This window comes from Rhinolophus ferrumequinum, chromosome 2, assembly GCF_004115265.2.
Source record: "Rhinolophus ferrumequinum isolate MPI-CBG mRhiFer1 chromosome 2, mRhiFer1_v1.p, whole genome shotgun sequence".
Lineage (NCBI taxonomy): Eukaryota > Metazoa > Chordata > Mammalia > Chiroptera > Rhinolophidae > Rhinolophus > Rhinolophus ferrumequinum.
The window spans coordinates 259,203-285,779 of record NC_046285.1 but is presented as its reverse complement, the minus strand read 5'-3'; the positions used below and the strand labels follow the sequence as shown (position 1 = coordinate 285,779).

The window sequence follows — 26,577 nt, the reverse complement described above, 5'->3', positions numbered from 1 at the left end:
AACCCTGTGAAGCTGGGCTCTAGGGACCCAGGGCTCAGATAGAGCCAGGCCCCAGCGCAAGGCCACCCAAGCAGAAGTGCTGGCTCCAGGGTTCTGAGGGACCCCAAGGCTCTTTGTCATTGCTGGTAGTGCTGACAGTTTAAACAACCAGTTCTCTTAGGAGCACATTGAGCTACTAAGGAACATGAGCCACTCTGGCCTGTGGTCCTCGCCACCCTCAGAACTCCAGGGGTCCCTAACCCTCTCCCAGTTTTGGGTGCTGGTGCCAAGTCCCTGAGGGACGAAGATAGCACCAAGGCAGGCCCTGCAGGGTGTGCCAGCCACACTAGAGGGTCATTCTTCCACCTTCCCTCTGGGATACGTGCAAGGAAGACCCCAGCAGCTAGGTTCAGTGTGGGTGCCCAGAATCAGAAAGAACTTTGTGAAAATCAAGAGCTGGATGAAGTAGGCATTCTGAGGAGGTGGTGAGCTCGCTGGCCCTGGACATGAGTGAGCAGATGGAAGGTGGCCGCTTCTCTGCAGGACACTGCAGGAAATTGAGCCTGGGTTACCAAAATGAGGGGCACATCAGGCGTGCCGGGGTTCTACTGCCGAACTTGGTGAGTGCATCCCAGCCCCGGGGCCAGCCTGAGAGTGGTCACCAGGGTGGCTCGGCCCACTGACCTCGGAGGATGCTCAGGCATTGTAGGTATAGTATAGTTATATATAATATAGAGACCCTTATATATAGTATAGAGACCCTTATTGTCATGCAAGAGACCATGCTCGCTGCACCATTTGTCGTGCGAGGCGGCCTGCGGGGCCTCTAGTCCCGCTCCCCACATAAGAATGCAGGATGTGGCTAGGCCAAAAAGGAACACTCACGGAGCCATAGATAGGGGAGTCATACCACTATAGTCTCACTGGAGGCTGGAGCCACACAACCTGCAACCTGCTGTCCGCTTCTCTGCCTGCCAACCCGCCAACTGACCAACCAACGCAGCCGCGGCAGTTATATCAGTGGCTAATTGGCTAACTGGTTACAGCTGATGGTCGATTAGCCACAGCTGATGGCCATCTACTACCCGAGTCAGCACCTTTCCACGTGAGGCCGAGAGCCTGGAAACTGCTCTCTGGGACTCTGTCCCCGCACGTATATATAGTATAGAGACCCTTATATATCGTGTAGCGACCCTGTGTTGGTCCTGTGTTGACAGGGCCTTCTCCATTGCAAGTGAAAGGAACCCAATCAAACAGTTAAGCAGGGGGCCCTTTAGTGGCTCCAGCATCTGAAAAGCTATTGGGCATCTCTTAGCTGTCTTTCCCAGAGCCGGCCCGTCCCTGCCAATCTCCTGACCAGGGCAGGAAGACCAACAGCAGTTCTGGCTCCAGGCAGCCCCGCAGGGAGAGAGAGCCTTCTTCCTTGCTGGTACTGCTGGCTCTCTGAGCCACTCAGCTGTGTTCAAAAAGATGCAGGGCTCTGACTGGCCGGGGGGGGGGGGGCTGAGGTCAGCCCCCCGAGGCAGGCTGTGGAGCTCGAGGTGGGGGTGGAAAGCCGCCGACCAGATGCCCTGCAGGAAGGTGCTGGGCAGCTCCCACTGCTGCTGCTTGTCAGCTGCATGAGCAGCTGAAAGGACAGGAGAAACTCCTTTGACCCTCCAGCCTCCTGCCAGGAAAGGAGCCTGCGAAGCACTCAACATTCGGTTATCTTAGGTCGTGGTCCTGAAGTACAGGCACGGCCTTGTAGCTGCCCTCACGAGAGCCCCACAGGCGTGGTCTCAGCACTGACCGCTCGCAGCCCAGGGACGGGAGGTGCTGTGAGGGAAGCCACCGTGGGCTCTGTCACGGCTCAGTCTGAGCCAGCGCTGACTGGAGAAGCCAGCCCAGGCTGTTGGCAGGTGGGGGCGGGGCTGCAGAGTCTCCCACCAGGTCTGCCCTGCCAGAGCCTTGCAGGGAAGCAGCGGGGCTCAGGTGTCGGTGGAGAAACTCATACTTGGCACCTGTTGCTGCTGGGCCCTTAGAGGATGGAAGTAAGGGAAACTAGGAAAAAAACAACTGGGGGAATCCACAGAGAAATTGGGGAAAGCGGGCTCCACAGAGTTGGGCAGAATGGGTTTTCAGCAGCAGTGATGGGGTGGGGAGGGTAGAGTGAAATTTTAGGGGCTTCTTAGAGCAAAGGAGTCAGTTAAAAATGCTGGCACTGTTTCTCGTGCCGGACAACCTGGAGCCAAGTTACTGGAACTCATTTTGTTACCTGGCAGACAAGACTTCTACGCTGGCCTTGCCTTCTAGCTGGCCCCCTTTCCTGGCTCCCAGGTCGATGCTCCCTCCCTCCCTGCCCCTTCCGGCTACAGTCCACGCCTTCTCCAGGTCACTTGGTTTAGGTTTGCCTATTGCTGACCCTTTACTTCCAGCCACATAGCCAATGTTTTCTGAGGGCTCAGAGGCATTACGTCACGTCCTTTTCACAGTAACTGCTGTTACACTGTTGCTGTCCCCGTTACAGGTGTGAGGACGCCAAGGCACAGGTAAGTCACTTGCTCTAGGTCACCCAGCTAGTAAATGGAGCGGGTGTTTGGGCCCAAAGCCATGGCCTTGACTCCTATGCTGTGAGCACCTCTGTATCCTGGGAGTTTTTCTCCCTCCCTTATGCTCCAACTAGGATGCATGTTTTCAAGAATGGGGACTTTATTAGGACACAGGTGTGCACAGTATCTAGCCCAGAATAGGGGCTCAGTCCTGTTTGTGGAGTGAATGCAGAAGTGAACCAGGGATGAGGCGCCCAGAACTCTGTCCTGCAGGGGTTGGGAGACCCTGGAAGGTTTCAAAACAGTTCCTGTGACACAGGGTAAGGCAGCCACTCTCCGAGTCGTGTCTGCCCTTAAGCCTGCACACAGGGCACGTTTCGTTTCTCCTTTGTTGGCCATGCTCTGTGTGGGCCAGGCCCTTGCTAGACACCTAGAGTCCAGAGTCAGATGAGCCCTCTTCACTCCTTAGAACCCAGTGTCCCAGTCAGAAATTTTCAGAGGCCTATGGTACCGTCATAGCAAGAGAAAGAAAAAGTTGGGGAGGGGCCAGAACCCCGCTACTGTGTCTGTGCTGTGGGGTGGAACATGATGCCCTATGGTCCAGTTTCCCTAGCTGGAACTAATCCTCCCTGCATCTGTGCTCTGTCATGCTAACACAGCACAAGTGCATTTCTCTGTCAAGGCAGCATCCTTTGTAGGTTGGCCAGGGCTCTGGTCATCACATCTCTTGGGGCCAAGATGGGCAGAAACCTCCTTTTGGTGTGGCTTGCTGGGTTCTCAGTGGCAAGGGAAGGCACCGTAGGGGACAGTGCTGCTCCCACAGAAAGTGCCACTCACCTCTTCTGCTCACAGTGCATTGGCCAAAGCACATCCCATGGCCCCTCACTTCCACGAGGGGAGGCAGGTAGGGGTGGGAGCAGTGGGGGGGCAGCATTAACAGCTCACCCCTCTGCATCCCTTCACCCGGCAGGTCTCCGTGTGTGATGCTTAACAGGACATACGGGCATGTGTCCTTCAGTCACTGTGGAAGCTCTGTGAACGAGCAGGTAGATAGACCTAGGACCACCCCCTGGCAGGGCCCGCAGGAGCACACCGGAGGCGGGAGGGCCTTACTGCACTGCCAAGAGTGGCTGGGGGCCTACAGGCAAGTGACTCACAGCAGATGTGCTGCGCGCTGGCTGCGTGCCGTCAGGTCATTCAGAGGCTCCTTTGCCAGCATACCCATCCCGACGCTGGAGCCCCCCACACCCAGGCCCTCCCTGTACTCCTGCCACCACGCCTCTCCTCTCCAGTGCTCGCTGAGTCCCTGGTCACTGGGCAAGGCCCGGCCAGCTCAGATTCCTCTCCTGCATCCTGCTGGGAAACCGGCCAGGTGGCATCAGTCCCTCCCACATTTGGTTCAGGCTGAAAGCCATCGGCTTCCTACACGGATCCACCAGCAAATAGTATCATCTCTACCCTCAAATTATATTGCAACCAGCTGCATCTCCCCACCTTGTGCCCCACAGCCTGGGTACTTGTGGGAGTCATCCAGTGGGGCTCCCAGCTCGGGCCTGGCCTTGCTCCCCAAAGAGCAGCCAGAGGGAGCTCCTCAGACATGGACATCGGGTCCTGTCAATGCCCTACTCACAGCATGCCGGGACTTCTTACCCACTCAGGAAGACCAGACTCTCCAATGGCCTGGCCCACACACTCTGCACTCCTCCCGCCCCGCCAGGCCACCCTAGAGCAGCCTGCTGGTCCTCCATCTATGGAATCACTTCCCACCCCAAGGCCTTTGCATTCGCTGTAACTTCCACCTGGAAAGCTGGTTAATCACTTTGGTCACTATGTGTCACCTACTCAGAGAAGGCTTCTGCTTCACCAGCAGGAGCCCTTCCCCACGTCCTCCAGCCATCACTCAGTCGCTTTGCCCTTCAGACTGGACTGCAGCCTGCCACTTTGCGGGGCCTTTATGGCTGGCCCTGCTCCCTGTGGCTGTCCTGAGTGGTGTCTGGCACAGAGGACACACGTGGTACTTAATCCAGGAAGAATCGACTTTCCAGGGCCCCTTGCATAGCCTGTCCCTCTGCAGTGTGTTCCACTCTCCCATTGTGCTTGGAGCTTCTCCAGGATGGAAGAGCCCATCTCCTGGAGTCCATGATGTTGCATGACATTGCGTGAAACACTGGAGGGAGTGGTGGCAGCAGAGAAAGTAGAGCAGCCACCCCCTGGGGAAGCAGGGGCTGGCTGTGCCTGGAGCTGGGCACCATATCAGGCCCTCAAGGGCCCAGGCAGGCCAGGGGTAGGTGGGTAACGCAGGGCACCTGAGTGGGGGAGGCGCAGCCACACCAGAATACAGGTTCAGGTGTGACCCCTCACCTAGAAGTGAGGGAGGAGAGGCAGGTATGGGCTGGGGCCCTGTGGGGGCATGGAGATGGTCGGTGAGGAAGTGTGACCTCCGCTGGCCACAGCATCAGTGGCTGAGTGGCTGGACAGGCCTGGAGTTTAGCGACCCCAGAGTCATGGGGGAGAACGGGGTATGCAGGGGGCCCTGGCAGGGGTGGGGGAACAGGGCCACTTTGTCACTACGTCAGTGCCAGGAGCCCGCTGTCCTGCAGCTATTCCCAGCCGAGCTCCTGAGGGCGAGGTCAGGTGTGTGGTCATTCCAGATAAAAATAACAGGGTCACCTTGCTGCAGGTTTGCTTTGCTTGCATGTGGAAACCCAGTATCTGCAGGACACTGTCAGCTGGGACCTTCTGGGTTGACGGGCGGGTTGACACTAGCCCCCCGCCCCCCAAACCCCCAGAGGACAGCAGAACGCTGACCTCTGCCTGCTGGGTTGGTGGGTGATTCGGGGACTCCACACTGGTGAGTGCCAGGTCACCCCAAGTGCTCCACAGCAACTCGGGCTCGGGGGCTGTTAGAGGACACCTGCCCTCCGAGGGACATGATGTGGCCCCCCTCCTCCCACCCTGTCTGCCTGTGAGGGCAGCCAAGCTCACGTCACACCACACCGCTGGCAGGAGGACAGAGGCCTCAGGGGAGGAAGGGGCCTCCCTGCCCATGGCTCTGGGGGAGCTGCGTGTGCCCGACCCCTCGTAGGTGGCCAGGCACATGCTGTGCTACCGTTTCCTGTGATATGAACAGGGGCTAACCCTAAGAACCTGCCATGGTGCTGACTGTGTGCAGCATTCCAGGCGCTGCCTGTGTTAACTCAGTGTTACGTCGCTACAGCAAAGTCACAGGGCTGCTGGGCTCGTAACTGGCACAGGAAACAAGAGTGCCAATCGCTAGGAGTGTGAGAAGTAAGTAAGTTCATGTGTAGGGTGCTTAGACAGTAATGCTCAGTAAGTGCCCAGCAGGGGTTAGAGACTGTTCTCCATGGCTGGGTGGGCAGGCGGGCGGAGGGCAGGCCAGCATGTTTGCGCAGGGGGTTCCAGTCTGCCTGAAGTGCGGCACGGCTGGCAGCTTCCACGTGGAGGGGAGCAGAGAGCTGCGCAGCAGGGGCCGGCTCTGTGTGGAGCTGGCATGTGGGGCCATGCTCCAGCTCCCACGGCCACGCTCCTGTGACTGGGCCAGTCTTGCCGTTCTTGGTACAGGGTCTGGGCAGTTCTGGGTTCCCCATGTTGAAGGCTCGGGGCGGGACAGGACAGGGTGCCTGCAGTCTAGGGTGGGTCAGGCCTGGCTGGGGCACCCTGAGAGCCTGTGGAGGTGGAAAGGAAGCCTGGAGGGACCAGGGCTGCCAGGCCTGAGCCGATCTCTTGTCCCGCCCCCAGGAAGCCCGAGAAAGGCATCCAGTACCTCATCGAGCGTGGCTTCGTGCCTGATACGCCTGTCGGGGTGGCCCACTTCCTGCTGCAGCGCAAGGGCCTCAGCCGGCAAATGATCGGAGAATTTCTGGGCAACCGGCAGAAGCAGTTCAACCGCGACGTGCTAGAGTGAGTTCTGGGGGGGGGGGGGGGGGAAGGCGCTGGTCACGTCCCTGTGACAGGCTCCGTGACCTATCTGGCTCACCCTGCTGCAGCACATACACCAAATCTTCCCTTTACCTCTTTCTAGCTCCTGGGTACCCCCACACCATCTTATGCATCATAACTTGCCACCATGCATGCGCACATTGACCCTTAGGTGCCCCCCATATGCACCCTTGGCACCCCCCCTCCAGTCAGGCCGAGCCACCCAGCACTGGGCGGGGGGCAGGGGATTTGGAGGTCAGGGCCTTGATATATGCCCTGCAAGGGAATAGGGGCAGCTGGTCCAGAGCCTAGCCCCATACCCACAGCTCCGCCCCTGACTGACTTTCTCGACTTTCCTGGATGGGAGATCGGGGTGGTGGGCTGAGAGGCCAACCCCCACCTCCTGACCCCACATTCCCAGCTCCCTGGGATCTGCTGGCAGTTTTGAGAAGTCCTGTCCCACACGTACCCTAAATCTCTCTGTTCCTCCTTCAGACTGCCCTGAGTAGAAAGGCACCTGTGTTTGGACCCTTGAGTTTACAGAGCAGTTTCTGTGTCAGGCCTGTATCCTCATCTTACCCATGCGGGTGGGTGTCAGGGATCGATGACCCCTTTCACAGACGAGGAAAGTGGGATAGGGATGGCTTAGCACAGGTGTCCTGTCTACCCTCTGCTGCTCCCCAGGCCTGCGAGTGAGGACTTTTCTGACCCAGGCAGCTACGAGCTGATAGGGCTGACCCTGGGTGATAGTCCAGGAGCAGAAATCAAAGCAGGCAAAGAGCTAGCCATCAGAATGAGAGCCGAGCCACTCACCGTCCAGCCAGGCTCATCAGGGAAAAGGACAAGCGAAGGGCGTGCCCCCCCGGGATCAGGCCGTCTGCAGGGAGGAAGGGCCTGGCCACATGTTCGCCTGCTGCCTCTAATGCTTCCCTGGGGGGAGGTGGGTGGGCTCTGTGACCTCTTTGTACCACAGGTCATGGGGAGCACCTGGCCTGGGTGCCCCCACACACGGACTCACATGTGCATGTATGTATTCAGTCATACACATAGCACACACATGGGCACATGCAGACACACACAGGAGGTGTAGTGAGCCAGGGCCTTTGGTGGTGGCTGCTATGCCAGGGGCATGCTGCTGGCGCCCTTCCTTAGCCAGCCTTGCCCTGTGGGCTGCGTTCTCCCTGCCCAGGGTTTTCGTTTTGGCCTGCTGCGTTGTTAGGGTGGTGAGTGTCCCTCCCCCCTTTAAACCGGTATGAGGAAACAGTTCAGGGGAAGCAGGTTATCTCTTTAGTGAATGGGGCCCCAGACAGTCTCGGTCCAGCTTCCCCCTCCCCCCACCCCCCCACCCTGCAGCCATTTCTAAACTGCTCTCTGCACCTGCCTCCATACTGGCTTCTGGTCCATAGGAAATCCGTGCATTGTCTTCCTTGGATCAGAAAATAGCGGCCTCAGGAAGCATGAGACTGCCCCCGCCCCTGCTCCCTGCACCAGCAACCTACTTGGACGCTGGTCAGCAGATCGTCCCCTGTGGCCGCTGCCCTCCTGCCTTTCCCCACAAAGGCTGTAGCCCTAAAAGGCCCCGAATGGGAAGGATGGGCGCACCATAGCTTACCCCAAGTCTGTTGCCCCCAGTGGAGGGTGGGCCCTGGAGTGGGATTAGGTCCCCCATGGCCAGGCCTCTGCAGTCCTAACAGGGGTGGCCACAGCTTTGTTACAAACAGATAAACTAGACACCACAGCCTGCTGCATGGGTCCCTAGTACAGACCCCACCTTCTCTGTTCAGGGGTCCTGATCGGAGGACAGAGCAGGTTGTACTAGGGGGCAGGGCTGTGATAAGAGTGGAACCAACCAATGCCTGTTACCAGAGGCCTCCCAAGCTCCACCCTCAATCTTCTGATTGGCAGACGAGTATGGAAAGGCCCCTCTGAAGTGCCTCTCAAAAATACGTGGCCAAACCCAGCTACCTCTCCCCATACCCTTGGCGTGAGAGGACAGACAGTGTGAAATCGCAGCTTGGCAAGTTAGTGCCCCCGTGAGCATGCTCTTCGGTTCCCTCGCAGGACACTAGAACTGCTACGTGCCTGGTGTAACAGACATGCTTGGAAACTTTTGTTTCTGCACCATGGATCTTTATCGAGGACAGCCGTATTCTCTGGCTCCGTGTGTCTGTAGAAAATGGCACCCATTGGCATAAGCACCAACATTTTCCTACAGTTTCAGGGGTTCATGGACTCCCCTGAGAAGCATGGGGATCTTTGGCCCTAACCTGGAGTGTTTGACGATTGGAGGAAGCCAAGCATAAGGCCATCCCCATGGCCCTCGGGCGGCTCCCTCGCCCTCCTGCACCAACCCCTTTTGTGCCCTACCCTCTGACAGCGTGTGTTCACTCACCTGACGAGAAGGCCCGCAGACAGAGGCTGTGCGGGTGGAGGACACTGACACGCCTTTGTCTCGTTTCAGCTGCGTGGTCGATGAGATGGACTTCTCTGCCATGGAGCTGGATGAAGCCCTGAGGAAGTTCCAGGCGCACATCCGTGTCCAGGGGGAAGCTCAGAAGGTGGAGCGGCTCATTGAGGCCTTCAGGTCGGGGCCAGGGCAGGGCGGGGCGGGGGCACAGGTGTCAGGGACAGAAGACTCCTGGCTCAAGGGCCAAATGCCCTCAATCCCGTACCTGCTCAGGGTCAGGCGGCCCTGAGCTTGCCCGGGGGTGAGGCAGAGTCCCTCCTAGGTGCCAGGCGCTGTGCTGCTTCGTGCTAGAACCAGGGTTTTGAAGTCTCTCTTCCTCCAAATCCTCATGGCCTCTGTGTTACCATTCATCTGCCCTTTCACGGGGCAGACACTCACCCTCAGTAGTCCAGAGCACAAGCTGCAGAGCCAGATGGCCTGGTTCTAACACACACTCTGCCACTTACCATCTGTGTGACCTTATGCTTGTTGCTTAACTTCTCTGTGCCTCACATCCTTGCCTGCAGAGTAGGGATAATAAGAGCACCTGCCCTAGACAGTGTGGATACTTAAGCCACTTAGGATGTGTGGACACACTTAGTGTAGCACCTGCACTGAGGAGAGCCTGGCCCCGACATCAGCTCTCGCTGTGGTCTTCATCCCAGGACTTGGGCACACTGGCTGTGTAGGGGTCTCTGTGCTCCATGCTGCGCGTGGCAGACACGAATCAGCTGCTGACCCAGTCCTCTGGGCTCAGCGCCCATGGTGGGGCCAAGGAGGAATGAGGACATGGGGAGGACAGCCCCAGGGCCCCAGGCAGGGGCTGTTTGGCCACTTCCTTCCTGAAGGGCTCTGGGAGCGGGTAGCACTAACAGGGAAGACAGAATTGAAGGCCATGTTGCCTGAGTGCCAATGGCGGCCCCACCGGGTTCCTCTTGTCTGTCTCTGCCAGCCTCTCACCGCTCCGTAAGGTTCCCAGTGCAGGGGCCTCTTGGAGGTCGGGGCAGAGAGCAGGCGGTGAACACAGGAAGAAGATGACCAGTGAGGCAGAGTGTGTTAGTGAGGCTATTTGTTCAGGTGCCACAGCAAAGGTGCCCCAGCAGCCACAGCTGAAATGGGGTACAGTGCATCTCCTCCGAGCTGGTACAGAGGCCAGGCTCCTGTGATGTCCTGTCAGCATCCACTGTCAAGTCCCTGCTCCAGACAGGGGAAGACAATGCAGAGCCACCCCTGCCTTTTAAGGTATAGCCTTCATGGTGTCCATATCCCATTGGCCAGAACGTAGTCCCGTGGCTGCACCAGCTCGTAGGGAGGCAGGGCATGCAGTCCTCCCCCTGAGAGCCAGTGCCAGCTGGAGCACAGGTGGGTGGGAACAACTCCAGGGAGAAGGGTGAGTGGAGTCAGGGAAGCGTCACCCTGTTCACCAGATGCAGCAGCGGTGAGCAGCCAGGCGGAGCTGTGGCAGCGACTCACGAGCGAGGGGCAGACCACCCCTGCCCTGCCCAGCTGGCCCTGACCCTCCTCCCTGTCCCCCACCCCCAGCCAGCGGTACTGCATCTGCAACCCCGGGGTCGTGCGGCAGTTCCGGAACCCGGACACCATCTTCATCCTGGCCTTCGCTGTCATCCTACTCAACACGGACATGTACAGCCCCAACGTCAAGCCCGAGCGCAAAATGAAGCTGGAGGACTTTGTCAAGAACCTCCGAGGTGAGCTGTCGGGGCCCCGGGCTCAGAAGCACAGCCTCCTGGACAGCCTCTGACATGGGCCCCAGCAGGTGTGGGCTGACAGGTGGATGTGACACTCCCTCATGCTGGGCGGACGCAGGGGACAGCAAGGCAGCGAGGCTGCAGCGCACACACGGGGTGTCGCACAGAGGGCCCCCCACAGATGTGCACATGCAGCACAAACTACAGTAAAGAGCAAATGCTGTCGTAGGGGTGCACATGAGGGCACTGCCGGGGCCACGCACGCAGGGTCTCGTTCCTGAGGAAGTGGTGCTGCCAGCTTGTTAGGAAAGGACACGCAGGGCTTTGACAGGTCGCAGTGGAGGGGTCTTATTCATGAGGGGGCAGAGGCCTGAGGAAGCCGCTCGTCGCAGTGCTGGAGGCTCGGCCATACACAGGCTGACTAGGGCCTGGTTCAGGGATGTCCGGGAGCACAGAGTGGAACTGGGGTGCTGGGAGCCTTGTCTTTGTTTTTTTATTTAAATACATTTGAAAAAGGAACCTTATATCATCACCATAAATGGGAAACCAGTAGCATTTGCTACACATAGGAAGTCACCATAAAAATGAATACAGTGAAAAGAAAGCACCACTGTTGGCTGCAGCCAGAGCTGTTCCTGGCTGGGCCCCAAGGCCGCCCTCTCTTCCTTGTCAGGTGGGCCAACATTAGACAGCTGCTGATGAGGTCGGCAGCAAAAGAGGAGGCCTTCTCCTGGTGTTAGGTGGGAAAGAATTGAAAAGGAAATGGCCATCTTCTAGGTGGCTCCATGTTAGGAGATGGCATGCCCCTCATGGACCTGGAAGGAAGACGGGTAGGAACCGTGTCCCTCTCCTTGAGAAATTCCAGCTGCCGAGGGCCAAGGTCCCCTTAGAAATTATATATATATATTTATTATTATTAGTTTCAGGTGCACAAGACAATGTAAAACAGTTAGACGTTTACACCCCTCACACAGTGACAACCCCCTCCCCCATCCACTACCCCTCTGACACCGCACACAGCCATTACATTTCCACTGTCTCCATTCCTTCTACTGTACTCCACTTCTTGTGGGGGGGAAAAATATACGTGTGTGTGTGTGTGTGTGTGTGTGTATATATATATAAAATTATAGTTGACATGCATTATTCAGCTCCATGTGTACAGTGCAGTGATCAGGCAACTACACCATCCCTGGGGTGGTCTCCCTAATGAGACAAGTGTCCATCGGATACCCTACAAAATCTTTACAACATTATTGATTATATTTCCCAAACTGACTTTCGTATCCCCGTGGCCATCTTGTGGTTACCGATTGTGATTTAAAATCCCCTCACCCTCTCCCTCATCCCCACCCCCCTCCCAACTAGCACCCCTCAGTTTTTTCTCTGTGTCTTTGAGACTGTGTCTGATTAGCCTGTTCATTTATCCTATTCTTTAGATTCCACATATAAGTGAGATCATATGGTTCTTGTCTTTCTTCGTCTGATTTCTTTCACATAACATAATGTTCTCTGGGTCCATCCATGTGGTTGCAAATGGTAAGATTTCTTTCTTCTTTATGGCTGCGTAGTACTCCATTGTATAAATGTACCACAGTTTCTTAATCCAGTCATCTACCGATGGGCATTTCGGTTGTTTCCATGTCTTGGCTATTGTGTATAGTGCTGCAATAAACATAGGGGTGCATAAAGATTTTTGAATTGGAGTTTTGGATTTCTCTGGATAGATACCTAGGAGTGGAATTGCTGAGTCATAAGGTAATTCCATTTCCAGGTTTTTGACATACCTCCAAAATGTTTTCCATAGTGGCTGCAACAATCTGCAATCCCACCAACAGTGCACAAGCGTTCCCTTTTCTCCACATCTGCACCAGCACTTGTTGTTTGTTCATATATAGCCATTTCAACGGGGTGAGGTGACATCTCATTGTGGTTTTTATTTGCATTTCTCTAATGATTAGTAAGGTTAAGCATTTTATCATATGTCTGTTTGCCATCTGTATGTCCTTTTTAGATTTAGAGCAATGTCTCTTCATGTCCTCTGCCCATTTTTTAATTGGGTTCTTTGTTTTTTTGGTGTTGAGTTGAATGAGTTTTTTTATAACTTTGTGATATTAACCCCTTATCAGATATGTCATTGGCAAATATCATTTCCCATTCAGTAGGATCTCTTTTTGTTTTATTGATGGTTTCCTTTGCTGTGAAAAAACTTTTTAGTTTGATGTAATCCCATATGTTTATTTTTTCTCTTACTTCCCTTGCCCGAGGGGATATATCAGTAAAAATATTACTAAGGGTAATGTCTGCAAACTTTCTTTCCTATGTTTTCTTCTGGAGTTTTATGGTTTCGGATCTTACATTTAAGACTTTAATCTATTTTGAATTTATTTTTGTTTATGGCATAAGGAGGTGGTCCAGCTTCATTTTTTTTGCATGTGTCTGTCCAGTTTCCCAGCACCATTTATTGAATAAACTGTCTTTACCCCAGTGTAAATTCTTGCCCCCTTTGTCATAGATTAAATAACCATATAGGCATGGATTTATTTCTAGGCTCTCAATTCTGTTCCATTGATCTATGTGTCTGTTTTTATGCCAGTACCATGCTGTTTTGATTACTGTAGCCTTGTAGTATATTTGATGTCAGGTATCGTGATACCTCCCACTTTGTTCTTATTTCTCAAGATTGCCAAGGCTATCTGGGGTCTTTTATGGTTCCATTTCAATTTTAGGATTATATGCTCTATTTCTGTGAAAAATGTCCTTTGTAGATTGATAGGAATTGCGTTGAATCTGTATATTGCCTTAGGCAGTATGGACATTTTAATGATATTAATTCTTCCTATCCATGACATGGCATGTGTTTCCATCCATTTGTATTTTCTTTAATTTCTCTCTTTGGTGTCTTATAATTTTCTGAGTACAGGTCTTTTACTTCTTTGGTTAAATTTATTCCTGAGTATTTTATAGTCTTTGAAGCAATTGTAAATGGGACTATTTTCTTAATTTCTCCTTCTGATATTTTATTATTGGTATATACAAATGCAACTGATTTCTGAATATTAATTTTGTATCCTGCCACTTTACTAAATGTATCAGTTCTAATAGTTTTTTGGTGGAGTCTTTGGGGTTCTCTATATATAGTATCATATTATCTATATATAGTGACAATTTTACGTCCTCCTTACCAATTTGAATGCCTTTTATTTCTTTTTCTTGTCTGATTGCTGTGGCTAGACCTTCCAGAAGTATGTTGAATAGAAGTGGAGAAAGTGGGCAACCTTGCCTTATTCCTGATCTTAAGGGGACTGGTTTTAACTTTTCCCAGTTGAGTATGATGTTAGCTGTGTGTTTATCATATATGGGCTTTATTATGTTGAGATATGGTCCCTCTATTCCCACTGTCTTGAGTTTTTATCATAAATGGCTGCTGGATTTTGTCAAATGCTTTTCTGCATCTATTGATATGATCATATGATTTTTATTTTTCATTTTGTGAATGGTGTAAGACATTAATTGATTTGCGGATGTTGAACCAACCTTGCATGCCAGGAATAAATCCCACTTGATCATGGTGTATGATCTTTTTAATGTATTGCTGAATTCTGTTTGCTAATATTTTGTTGAGGATTTTTGCATCTATGTTTATTTCCTAATATTGGCCTGTAGTTTTCTTTTTTCATAATGTCTCTGTCTGATTTGGGGATCAGGGTGATAGTAGCCTCATAAAAAATGTTTAGGAGCCTTCCCTCCTGGATTTTTTGGAATAGTATGAGGAGAATAGATGATAATTCTTTTTTGAATGTTTTGTAAAATTCACCTGTAAAACATCTGGTCCAGGGCTTTTGTTTGTTGGTAGCTTGTTGATTACTCATTCAATTTCCCTGGTAGTAATCAGTCTATTAAGGTTTGCCGTTTCTTCTTGGGTTAGCCTTGGAAGCTTGTATGCTTCTAGAAAATCGTCCATTTCTTCCATATTGTCTAATTTGTTGGCATATAGTTGCTCATAGTAATTTCTTTAAATTTTTTGTATTTCTGTTGTGTCTGTTGTCACTATTTCTCTTTCATTTCTGATTTTATTAATTTGGTTCCCCTCTCTCTTTTTTTTAATGAGTGGCTGAAGGATTGTTGATTTTGTTTATCTTCTCGAAAAACCATCTCTTGGTTTCATTGATCTTTTGTATTGTTTTTTTGGTCTCTGTTTCATTTATTTCCACTCTGATCTTTATTATTTCCTTCCTTACTCCCTTTGGGCTTATTTTGTTGTTCTTTTTCCAGATCCCTTAAGTGTAAGGATAAACTGTTGATTTGTGATTTTTCTTGTTTCTTTAGGTAGGCTTGTAATGCTATGAATTTCCCTCTTAGGACTGCTTTTGCAGCATCCCATAGGTTTTGGGTTGTCGTGTTTTCATTTTCGTTTGTCTCGAGATATCTTTTGATTTCTTCCTTGAACTCATGGTTGACCGATTCATTATTTAGTAATAAGTTATTCAGCCTCCATGAATTGGTGTGTCTTCCAGGTTTTTTTTTTTTTTTTGTAATTGATTTCTAATTTCATAGCACTGTGGTCAGAGAAGAGACTAGATATGATTTCAGTTTTCTTAAATTTATTGAGACTTGTTTTGTGGTATAACATGTGACCACATGTTGGAAAATATCTTGGAAAATGATCCATATGCACTTTAGAAGAATGTGTATTCTGCAGCTTTGGGGTGAAATGCTCCAAAAATATCTATTAAATCCAACTGGTCCAATGTGTCTTTTAAGGCCACTGTTTCCATATTGATTTTCCATCTGTAGGACTTGTCCCTTGTTTTATATATTTAGGTGCTCCTATGTTGGGTGCATAGATGTTTACTAGGGTTATGTCCTCTTTTTGGATGGATCCTGTTATTATTATATAGTGCCCTTTGTATAGTGCATCTTTGTCTTTTAACATATTCTTCATTTTAAAGTCTATTTTATCAGATATAAGTATTGCTATTCCAGCTTTCTTCTCATTTCTATTTGCATGAAATATCTTACTCCAACCATTCACTTTCATCCTGTGTGTGTCTTTTGATCTGAGGTGAGCTTTTGTATACAGCATATGCAAGGGTCTTGTTTTCTTATCCACTCAGCCACCCTATGTCTTTTGATTGGAGCATTTAATCCATTTACATTTAAAATGATTATTGATAGGTACATAGTTATTGCCATTTTGTTATTTGTATTTCTGGTCTTCATTCGTCAGATTGTTTTCATCTTCTGTTTACAGAAACCCTTTTAACATTTCCTGCATTGCTGGCTTAGTGGTAATGAATTCCTTTAGCTTATTCTTTTCTGGGAAGCTCTTTATCTCCCCTTCCATTTTAAATGATAACCTTGCTGGATAAAGCAATCTAGGTTGTAGGCCGTTGTTTTCCATCATTTGAGTACCTCCTGCCACTCCCTCCTGGCCTGCAATGTTTCTGTAGAAAAGTCATTTAATAATCTTATAGGAGTTCCCTTGTATGTAACCCGCTGTTTTTCTCTTGCTGCTTTTAGGATTCTCTCTTTGTCTTTAAGCTTTGCCATTTTAACTATAATGTGTCTCAGTGTGGGCCTATTTGGGTTCATCTTGTTTGGAACTCTCTGCACTTCCTGGGCTTGTATGTCAGTTTCCTTCACCAGGTTAGGGAAGTTTTCAGACATTATTACTTCAAATATGTTCTCGATCCCTTGCTTCCTCTCTTCACCTTCTGGTATTCCTATGATGCGCATGTTGTTGCGCTTGATGTTATCCCAGAGGTCTCTTAAGCCATCCTCATTGTTTTTTATTCTTTTTTCTTTCTGTTGTTCCGTTTGGGTGATCTCTGTTAACTTGTCTTCCAAATCGCTGATTCGATCCTCTGCCTCATCTAACCTGCTGGTAATTCCTTCAAGTGTGTTCTCTATTTCAGTTATTGTGTTCTTTAGTTCTAACTGGTTGTTCGTTATGATTTCTACATCCTTCTTTATGTCGTCACTAAGCTCCTTAAACATTCTTATCATCAGTGTTCTGAACTCTGTTTCTGATAGGTTCTCTGTTTGTTTGGTTCCATTTCTGGAAGTTTCCTCTGTTCTTTTATTTGGAACATGTTTCTTTGTTTCCCCATTCAGGCTGACTCTCTGTGTTTGCTTCGATGTATTAAGTAGATCCCCTAGGTCTCTCAGTCTTCGCAGGGTGGACTTATGTAGTATGTGTCCTGTATATTTGAATTGCACAGTCTCCCTATTCTCCTGTGCATGTGTTCCAGAGGTATCCCTTGTGTTGTGTGTATTCTCCTGTTAAGGTTGAGCTTTAATTGCTTTTGGCTTGTCAGTAGGTGGGATTGACTCCCATGCTGACTAGCTGTGAGAATTGGCTCTGCCCACAGTGGATGAGCTGTTGTGTGAGGGTTGACCCCTCAGATGAGGCTTGGCCCCTATGGGCTCTTGTGCCTGTAGAGAATTCCCTTTGGGTGTGTCACTTAGGTCAAACCCAGTAATGCTCTGGTGGTCTGGAGTTGGCCTCTGGGTGTGTTGAATCTTGTGTCTCTTGGTCTGGCCCTGGTATAGGGCAATTTCAGAGCAAAACAAATCACCAAATATAACAACAACAAAGAAAAATCCAGATACACTCACATGTAAAAACAACTGATAGGCAACACTCAATACAGTCAAAAATATTAAAAATACAAAAAAAACAAAATCAATACAGAAAAATGGAAAGAAGAAGGGAAAGTAGAGCAAGGAAAAGAAAAAAGAAGAGAGAGAGAAAGGGGGAAATATATATATATATATATATATATATACACACACACACACACACACACACATATATATATGTATGTATATATATATGTATATGTTAAAAATGATAGTAATACTAAAAAAAAAAAAAAAAAACCACAAAAAAAACACAAACGCAGCACCAGTCTTGGCTTGAGCCCACCAAGCTATCTCCAGGTTGTCGTCTGCTGTACAAAGACTCCTCTGCGTCTTGTGGTGCAGAGCTAGAGGAGTGGAGCTATGGGGTATGGTTGGTTTTTACAAAGTCAGTGCAGTTTCTGCTCTCGCCTGCATAAAGGCACACTGAAAGCACCACAGCCAGCCACTGGGCGGTGGTCTTATTCCCTGTGCCCAGGTCTCCTGGGTCTTAGGGCACTTCTTATGTCTGGGGGGTGTGGAGGACATGAGATTTCTGAGCTGCTGAAAGCCCAGAGCTGCCTCTACCACCTGCTATTGGCCCCTGGGTATGTCTTAGCAGCTGTAATTGCCCTATGCAGGCAGGCCAGAAAAGGTGGGGGCTGGGGAGGGAGGAGTCTTCTGTCTCCAGGCTGGCTTCTTCCCTAGGTCACAGCTGCAGATGGGTTTTTCCCAGATCCTGAGCGCTATGGCTCCATTATTACTTGAAATAATCTGACACTACTCCTTAGTTCAGGGACCAGCTTGAGACTCTGGAAGGGTGGGGTGGGAGAGCTGTGGGAGTGTGCCGGGAGGAGCCCAGGCGGGAGAGATCAGCTGTGGGACGCAGGGAAAGAGTCCACTGCCTGGCTTTTGTAGTCTCTGGTCTGCATCCTGGGGCCCCCGCATCTCCACACGGCTCCCTTCCCTCTTCCCCTGCTCGCCCAGTTTGCCCACCTTCAAGTAATCTTCGTGCGAGTCTCTTAGCTGTTCTGTGTGATGAGCAGAGAGTCATTTGATGGGTTATAGATGTTCAATTTGTGGTAAGTTCTGGAGGAGAACTCAAGAAGCCCACATGGCTGCCGCCATGACCAGCAACTGTCAGAAATGATATATTTTTATAAAAAGGAAAAAAGTTGGTCTGAATCAAGTCCAAATGTGAGCTTTTTGATCCATTTAAATTTTCTACTTTCTCTTTATTTCTGTAAAACTGCTGCTCTGTCATCCCCTCTCTTGGGGCAGGACAGCTCTCCTGCGGGGGTTCTCCGTGTCTTCCCTGGGATGTGAACCATCCTAGTGTCCCCCCACCCAGGGTGGGCACCACCATGACAGCCCAGCTGCTGGCCCTGTGGGCAGTGACAAGGGAGCCAGAAATGATTCGCCCAGAGGACAGAAAGCTCAGGAAAAGACATGGCAGCTGAGTCACATATTTGCCAACCAGCCCCCCTCATGTCAATGGCTCTGTGGTTTGTATTTTGCACCCAGCCATCCCAGCAGTCTGGGGACAAGGTGGCATTATCAGCCCACTTCCCAGAGCAGACACTGAGCACCCCAAAACCAGGAGAGAAAGCTGCTGTTCCCACCATGCCCCCTCTTTTCAAGCCAGAGATTTGGGGGTGTTCTGCCCCATCTTCCTTGTGCTTCAGAAGGGGTAGCCAAGGCTCAGAGAAGGAAGGGACTTGCCCAAGGTCACACAGCAAATGAGTGTCAGAGAAGGCAGCACCCTGGTTCCTGAAAGCCAGGCTGGCACTCTGTCTGAGCACATGTCTGGCTTGTTCTTTTTAGATGTCCCTCCAGACACACCTACACACACACACACTGGACACACATTTTCTCTGGAATCGCTCCTTCCAGTCTCCCCAGTGTGTCCAGCAGCAGGATAGATGCAGGAGGAATAGCTCACCAGCGCAGAAGCCAGATGAGCAAGCAGCATTTTACTTTTATTGCTATTTGTTTTAAAAGTTTTTAATTTATTTTTTGAATGGGTATTATCTTTACATAGTTCAAAAGCTAGCCAGAAAGTAATACTACCCAGTAATCACACTCCTTGGTATTTACCCAAATGAGCTGAAAACTGACGTCCACACAAAAACCTGCACAGAGATGTTTACAGCAGCTTTACTCATCATTGCCAAAACTGGGAAGCAACCAGGATGTCCTTCAGTAGGTGATGGATAAATAAACTGGTCCATCCAGACAGTGGGATATCATTCAGCACTAAAAATAAATGAGCTACCAAGCCATGAAAAGACATGGAGGAACCTTACATGCATATTTTAAGTGAACGAAACCAATCAGGAAAAGCTACATACTGGATGATTCCAACCATATGACTTTCTGGAAAAGGCAAAACTATGGAGACAGTGAAAAGATCAGTGGTTGCCAGGGGTCGGGCGGGGGGACGGGAAGGGATGAGCAGGTAGAGCACAGAAGAGTTTTGGGGCAGTGAAGACACCCTTTATGATACTACAGTGACGAATGCACGTCATTATACATTTGTCATAGAAAGTACAACACTAAGAGTGAGTCCGAGGCAAACTGGACTCGGTGACTATGACGCGTCAGTGTAAGTTGTAACAAATGCACCAGTCCGCTGAGAGAGGTTGCTAGCGGAAGAGGCTAGCGGGAAAGCAGAGGGTGTATGGGAAATCTCTGTACTGTGTTCTCAGTTTCTCTGTGAACTGAAAACTACTATAAAAATAAAGTCTGTTTCAAAAACCCCTGTTTCAAAAAGGTATAAATGGTCCATGGCAGAGAGCCCCTGCCCCCGCCATCTGCCAGGACTTGCCATCTCTCCCTAGAGGCCGTCAGATTTCAGTTCCTGATGTCCCTGATAAAATTCCTTTGCTCAAGCAAGTACAAATGTGCATGGTTGGTTTTACCCTCCTCTGTTTTGTACTTTTCTTTTTTTCATTGAATAAATCCAAGAGATCCCAGACAAGAAAAATTTAAAGGAGTTCATCATCACCACCGTGCTAGTATTACTAGAAATGTTAAAGGGACTTCTTTAAAAAGAAGAAAAAAAAAGATAAAAAATATGAATAATAAAACGGCAATAACTACTTACCTATCAATAATCACTTCAATATAAATGGACTAAATGCTCCAATCAAAAGACATAGGGTAGCTGAATGGATAAGAAAACAAGACCCTTGCATATGTTACCTACAAGAGACTCGCTTCAGATCAAAAGACGCACACAGACAGAAAGTAAAGGCATGGAAAAAGCAAAAAGGTATATGCAGCCCTATGTTCAAAGTAGCATTATTTACAATGGCCGAGTTATGGGAGCACCCTAAATGCCCATCAACAGACGACTGGATAAAGACGACATGGTGCATTTATACTATGGAATATTACTCAGCCATAAACAAAACAGTGAAATCATGCTACAATGTGGATGGACTTAGAGGGTATTATGCTGAGTAAAATAAGTCAGACAGAGAAAAACAAATATCATATGATCTCACGTACATGTGGAATCTGAAAAACAAAACAAAACAGAAACAAACTCATAGATACAGAGAACAAACTGGGTTGGTGAAAAAGGTGAAGGGATTAAGAAGTACAAATTGCAGGCCGGCCCCGTGACTCAGGCCGTTGGAGCTCCATGCTCTGAGCGCCGAATGCTGCCAGTTCAATTCCCACATGGGCCGGTGGGTCTCAACCACAGGTTCGACTCCGCAAGGGATGGTGGGCTGTGCCCCCTGCAACTAACAATGGCAACTGGACCTGGAGCTGAGCTACGCCCTCCACAACTAAGATTGAAAGGACAACAACTTGACTTGGAAAAAAGTCCTGGAAATACACACTGTTCCCCAATAAAGTCCTGTTCTCCTTGCCCAAATTAAAAAAAAAAAAAAGTACAAATTGCCAGTTATAAAAATAGTCACAGGGATGTGAAGTACAGCATAGGGAATATAGTCAGTAATATTATCATTAAGTATTTATGGTGCCAGGCAGGCACTAGACTAATTGAGGGAATCACCTCATAAGTTATATAAATGTCTAATCACTATGCTGTACACCTGAAACTAATAGAAACTAACATAATAGTGTATGTCAACTGTAACTGACAAATAAAAATCTTTTTAAAAAAATCTAATGGAGTGTGTCCATGTTGGCTCTCTGGCCTTCTACATTGTTCCTGGCAGGTGCACAGTATTCTATGTACCAATGTGCATACTGGTTGATTAGTCCCCGGTTAATGGGTAAGTGGATGATTTCTGATGTTCTCCTATTTGGAAGTACTGCTGCAGTAAACAACCTTGTTTGTGCATCATGTCCCATGGGATAAATCGCCCAGCAGGGGGTCAGTCCATTTCACCATCCCACCAGTGGTTTGTGGGCAGGTTCTTTTCTCACAGCAGTTTTCAGGGCAGGGTATCAGGAAGGGTATGCACTTGTCAGAGCAACCTGAATTCAAGTCCTGGCCCCGGCCTCTACCCACGGGATGTGGGACAACAGCTGGCAAAACTGCTAGACACACTGAACTCTCACTCTGGAGCATGCCACGAACTGCCCACACGTCCTCACAGGGCCCTGTGAAGTCTCTCGTGCTCTTACTGGCCTGTTCCTGATGTCCAGCTCAGAAAGACTGAGTCGCAAGGCTAACAAGGGCCAAAGTGAGGACCTGGGCCCAGGCCTGTTGGAAGCTGAACTCACAAAGCCTATCTACACGGCTTCCCCCAGTTCCAACCCCAACCCCTTCCCTGGGCCTCAGCTTTCCCATCTGGGGAATGGGGGCAGTTATGCCCGCTCCATGGGGCTGCAGTCAGGATCAGCAGTGTAATATTTGTAAAGCCCTCTGAGCAGCCCCCCAGCCAGTCCAGGTGGCTGTGCTGGCTTTGTCCCTGGTGGAAGGGTTCTGAGTGTACTCAGCAGCTGTGGGCAGAGAGATCTGAGGTTCTGCGGGGACTGGTGACAGGGATGGCTGTTCTGATTTGGTTTAGAAGCTGGTACGTCAGGCTGAGCTTGGGGCCCAGGGCTGAGTAGGCCATGCAGGTCCCAGCTCAGCCTGACGCCTGGCCGCTGTCTCCTCCCAGGTGTGGATGACGGGGAGGACATTCCCCGGGAGACGCTGATTGGGATCTATGAGCGGATCCGCAAGCGAGAGCTGAAGACCAGTGAGGACCATGTGTCGCAGGTGCAGAAGGTGGAGAAGCTCATCGTGGGGAAGAAGCCGGTAAGTGGGGCCTGTGTCCCAGGGGAGCCCTGAGGGTGCTTGCCACCCACGTCCCACCCTCTCAGTTTGACCCCAGGCTCCCTGCTGGCCTCGGCTTCTGCCAGTGGCTCTGATGCCCCTTCTAGGCTGGACTGGTGAATTCTTTCAGGGTTTGGGATTCTTCAAGAGGCTTCTAATACTTGGGAATAATAAACATTTGCTCTGGGTTAAAGTTGAAGAGAACCTGAGGCTCTTAATAAACCGACAGGCAGAGCTGTCCAGTGTTTCTTGATGACCTGGAATGCCCTCAGGGTATCCTCAGAGCTTGCCAGCGTGACGGCCTCCCTGCCTACCCTGGGTGGCTGCATGGAGCTAAGGGCAGGTGCTGCATGCAGGAAGGGCACTGCTTCTTTGGGTGTTGCCGTTAGTTCCCTCGGGGCCTAGGAGCGTCTTCTGGAGCAGTGATGTCTTTTTTCTTTTTTACTGTTTCCCCTGTAGATTGGATCCCTGCACCCTGGGCTTGGCTGTGTGAGTATCTCTCTGCTTTCACATTCTGGCTGGCATATCCCCCGGGGGTGCCCAGCACGGCCACATCTCCGGGCTTGCACAGCCACAGTTTTGGCTGCTTGAGTTAATTTATGGAGCAATAAGAAATTTGATTTTCATAATTCTCCCAGCCTTGAATCTCTGCAGGCCCTGAGAGCACGACCACCGGGGAGGGCTTTGTGGTCAGGCTGAGAGCAGATAGTCTCCTTCCCTCTTGTCTGGGCCTGATTGAGCTTGTCCCCAGACCCCGAGACCCTGCACCTGAAACAGATGATCTCAGTTTGCTTTGGGAGAGGGCCTTCTCCTCCACCAGTCCACGCTCTGCCCCCAACAACTTGTTCATACGCCAGGACCCTCTCCATTGCCACAGCCCTGAGGAAGTTTCATCTGCACACCCCTGGAGCACATGCTTACATGGCTAGCCTGGTAGTCACCCAACATGTCCCTTGTGTGTCTGTCTGTCCCTCACTGGTCAGCTGAGTCAGCTTCACAAACCCCTCGACCGCCCTTCTCTTGCCAGTTTTCCCTAGAGAGAGACCAAGACCACTGGATGCTTCCGTGACCTGCCCTCACCTACTTCTCCAGCCTTACATCCCACTATTTTTCCTTTGTACTTTTGCTCCAAACAGTATTGTTCTCTGAGCGTGCCAGGCTGGGCCGCGCATTTTCCTCCCTTGCCATCCTGATACATGACCTCGAGTACCCCTCCCTCAGGGCACCCCTTGCAGACTTAATGCTCCCTGGCTGTGACCGTGCTTACCTGCTGGGGGTCTTCTCCTGGTGTATGCTGTCCCCCACTAACTTTTCTGTCTGCTGCATGAGCCTGGGCACTCCCAGAACCACGACTGGGCCTCCGGGATGGTTTGTCACATCAGACCTTGAGAGCAGCTTGGGCTACAGCAGGTGGGCGCCCTTTGAAACCGTGGCAGGCCTGTTCAGAGGCAGGTGTGCAGGAGGGAGGTGACAGCTGGCTCAGGAGTTTGGACAGGGTCTTTCAAGCTTCAGAAACATTGAAATCCCTTCGAGATATCTGGGAGAATGGCAAAACTCTGGTGCTCTGCAGTGCCCTGGTCATGAGGCTGAGGCAAGTTACTCAACCTCTGTGCTTCAGTTTCTTCATCTCAAGTAGACTACCTGCTGAAAAACGTTTGCAGGGACTAGTGGGTACTTTGTGGGAACTCAGAAAGCATGCATCCCTCTGTGGGTGGAGGTCCACCTGTGAGCATGATGCTTTAAGAAGTCTGGTACCTGCCTGAAAGAATCGAATGGAGGTCTTATGAGAAGGGGGCGCTTACTGTGGTCCTGCAAGAGAGCTCCTGAGGACAGAGTGGGGAAATGGCTACAAGCCAAAGAAGCACATGCCAGTCTGCGCGGTTTGCAAGATAAGGTGTTTCTGAACACGAGGCCCAGGGCTGGTTTCCTAGCACGCAGGCTGGACCCCTGTGCAGCCCAGGCCCCAGAGCGGGGGCAGGCAGCTAAGGGCAGTTTCTCCTCTCTGCACAGGTGCTCTCTCTGCCTCACCGGCGGCTGGTCTGCTACTGCCGGCTCTTTGAGGTTCCAGACCCAAATAAGCCCCAGAAACTTGGATTGCACCAGCGAGAAATCTTCCTGTTCAATGACCTGCTGGTGGTACGTGGTTTCCTGTGGGGTGTTGTAGCTGAGAGCTGACTATGCGCCCACAGGGAAATGCACACACGGGTGTGGGTAGAGGTGAGGGGGTGGAGTTAGCCCAGGGCTTTGGGTTGCCAGAGGGCAGGATCCAACTCACACTGCTGTTGATGAAAACAGGGCTTCTTTGGCTCTTGTAAAAGTCCGGAGGGGGATTTGGAGCCTCAGCCCTGGCTATTCCTGGAGGCGCAGACATGTCAGCAGGATCCCTTTGTATGTTCTCTACCTCTCAGCTGCACAGGCTCCTCTGTGTGGGCTCCCTACTCAGACAGGCCAAAAGGGACAGTTAGCCTCGGCAGCTCCCAGCTCAATTCTGTCCCCGCAGCCACCAGAGCGATTCTCTTCCAAAGAATCCAAACCAAGGTCTTGTTGCTTCCTATGCCCAAGCCTGAGCTAGTCACAGGGCCAGTCAGGTTGGTGCTAGCCCAGTGGCTAAGCCTGAGTCAGTCCCAGGACTCATGGACTGAGGGTGGCAGAGAGGGGGTTCCCCAAAGGGAGGCTGAGGAGCTGTTGCCCAAAAAAGGCAGCGTGGATGCAGCTAGCAGGGATGAAGATGCCCCTGTAGAGAGCAAGGGCAGCCTGTCCTTGGAGCTGTCCCCCGGCATGCCGCAGACTCCTTGCTAGAGGCCCTTGTCCCCTGTCCCCTCCTGTTTGAGGACTAACTGCACTTCTCCGCTTCCTGAGGTTGGAATCCAGATTTGTGGGTTCAAGTCCTTTATTAAACATCTCTGACCTTGAGCAAGTCACTTCAAATCTCCGAATCTCAGGTACCTCTGTTAAAATTAATCTCTCAGAGGGTCACAGTGGTCAGATGGCTTCCTGGGCATAAGACCCTGGCATGGTGCCTTTGGTGCCACACCAGGTAACGTGCCTGCCATCTCTCTGCTGGGTTGAGGAGCTTTGTAGCCAGCCAGGATGGCACCAGGGTCTCACAGGAACAGAAAACAGTGTCCATGTCAGGGTGTGAATGGTTGTGCACCCCCCACGCCAGCTCTGCCCTGCTGCAGGGGCCCCCTGACGTCTGACCAGCAGAGTCATTCTCACACAGGAGAACAAGGTCACCACCTGGTCCGTTTACAGCCCTGAGCTCCCGAGCTGCTCCAGGGCAGTGCAGACACGTGGCTCAGCCTCTGTCTCTGGCTGCCCCCAGGTCACCAAGATCTTCCAGAAGAAGAAGAACTCGGTGACGTACAGCTTCCGACAGACGTTCTCCCTGTGCGGCATGCAGGTCCTGCTCTTTGAGAACCAGTGTAAGTCTGTCCGGGGCTGGCGTGTGTGGCCACTGGAGCGCTGTCCACACGTGGCCGTGACCCATCGCGCAGCTCTACCCTCGTAGTCAGGAGGCACTCTTTTTCCCATTCTCTCTTCTTCCTTCTGTGCCACGGAGGACAGAAGCCCCGGGAGGAAGAATTGAATAGCATTGGGCACAGGGCTCACTGCCTTGACTTTTCCTGTTACTGCTTGCAGGTGATGAGTTTTGAATTTAAGGCAGAGTGACTTTACTTAAACGAAATATTGATAGGAAAGCATGAAGTAAGTGGCATAGATGATATGCAAATATGCCAAATAACAGAATGTAATCCCAAAGGGACTGTATAGGTCCAGGGCTGAGCTCCAGAGCCGGCAGCCAGGGTTCAAATCCCAGCCCTTGCGGTTAGCGGCTGTGGCCTGGCTGCCAACCTCTCTGAGCTGTGTTCCCTTTGTCTATCCAATGAGGTGATGCCAGTACCTGCCTCACAGGGTTAGACACATGGCACACAGGAAGTGCTGCTGTCAGGATTTGTTCTTAGGTGCAGCCGGAAGGCCTTTGGGTGTGAGTGGGTCACGGGGACCTGGGGATTTTGGAGCCAGCTCCTACCCAGGACACCCCCCACTGACTTCATTTTTTGACCTTGTTCCTTCTCATGTCCCACGTCCTTCTCTTTTCCTCTCTTC

General features: G+C 50.9%; 1 protein-coding gene across 15 annotated transcripts in view; it reads left to right on the top strand.

The window, feature by feature from the left end:
• The window catches only part of IQSEC1 (IQ motif and Sec7 domain ArfGEF 1), a 467,442-nt gene that overhangs the window by 427,598 nt on the left and 13,267 nt on the right, over window positions 1-26,577 (top strand). For 14 of the 15 annotated variants that reach the window (XM_033091241.1, XM_033091183.1, XM_033091158.1 and 11 more), the window contains 7 exons: window positions 6,267-6,428; window positions 8,908-9,030; window positions 10,435-10,601; window positions 22,310-22,449; window positions 22,927-22,956; window positions 24,478-24,603; window positions 25,793-25,892. In XM_033091241.1, coding sequence (XP_032947132.1) covers window positions 6,267-6,428; window positions 8,908-9,030; window positions 10,435-10,601; window positions 22,310-22,449; window positions 22,927-22,956; window positions 24,478-24,603; window positions 25,793-25,892 — 848 coding nt within the window. The remainder of the gene's footprint in view (window positions 1-6,266; window positions 6,429-8,907; window positions 9,031-10,434; window positions 10,602-22,309; window positions 22,450-22,926; window positions 22,957-24,477; window positions 24,604-25,792; window positions 25,893-26,577) is intronic. The other variant, XM_033091148.1, reaches the window with a different exon arrangement.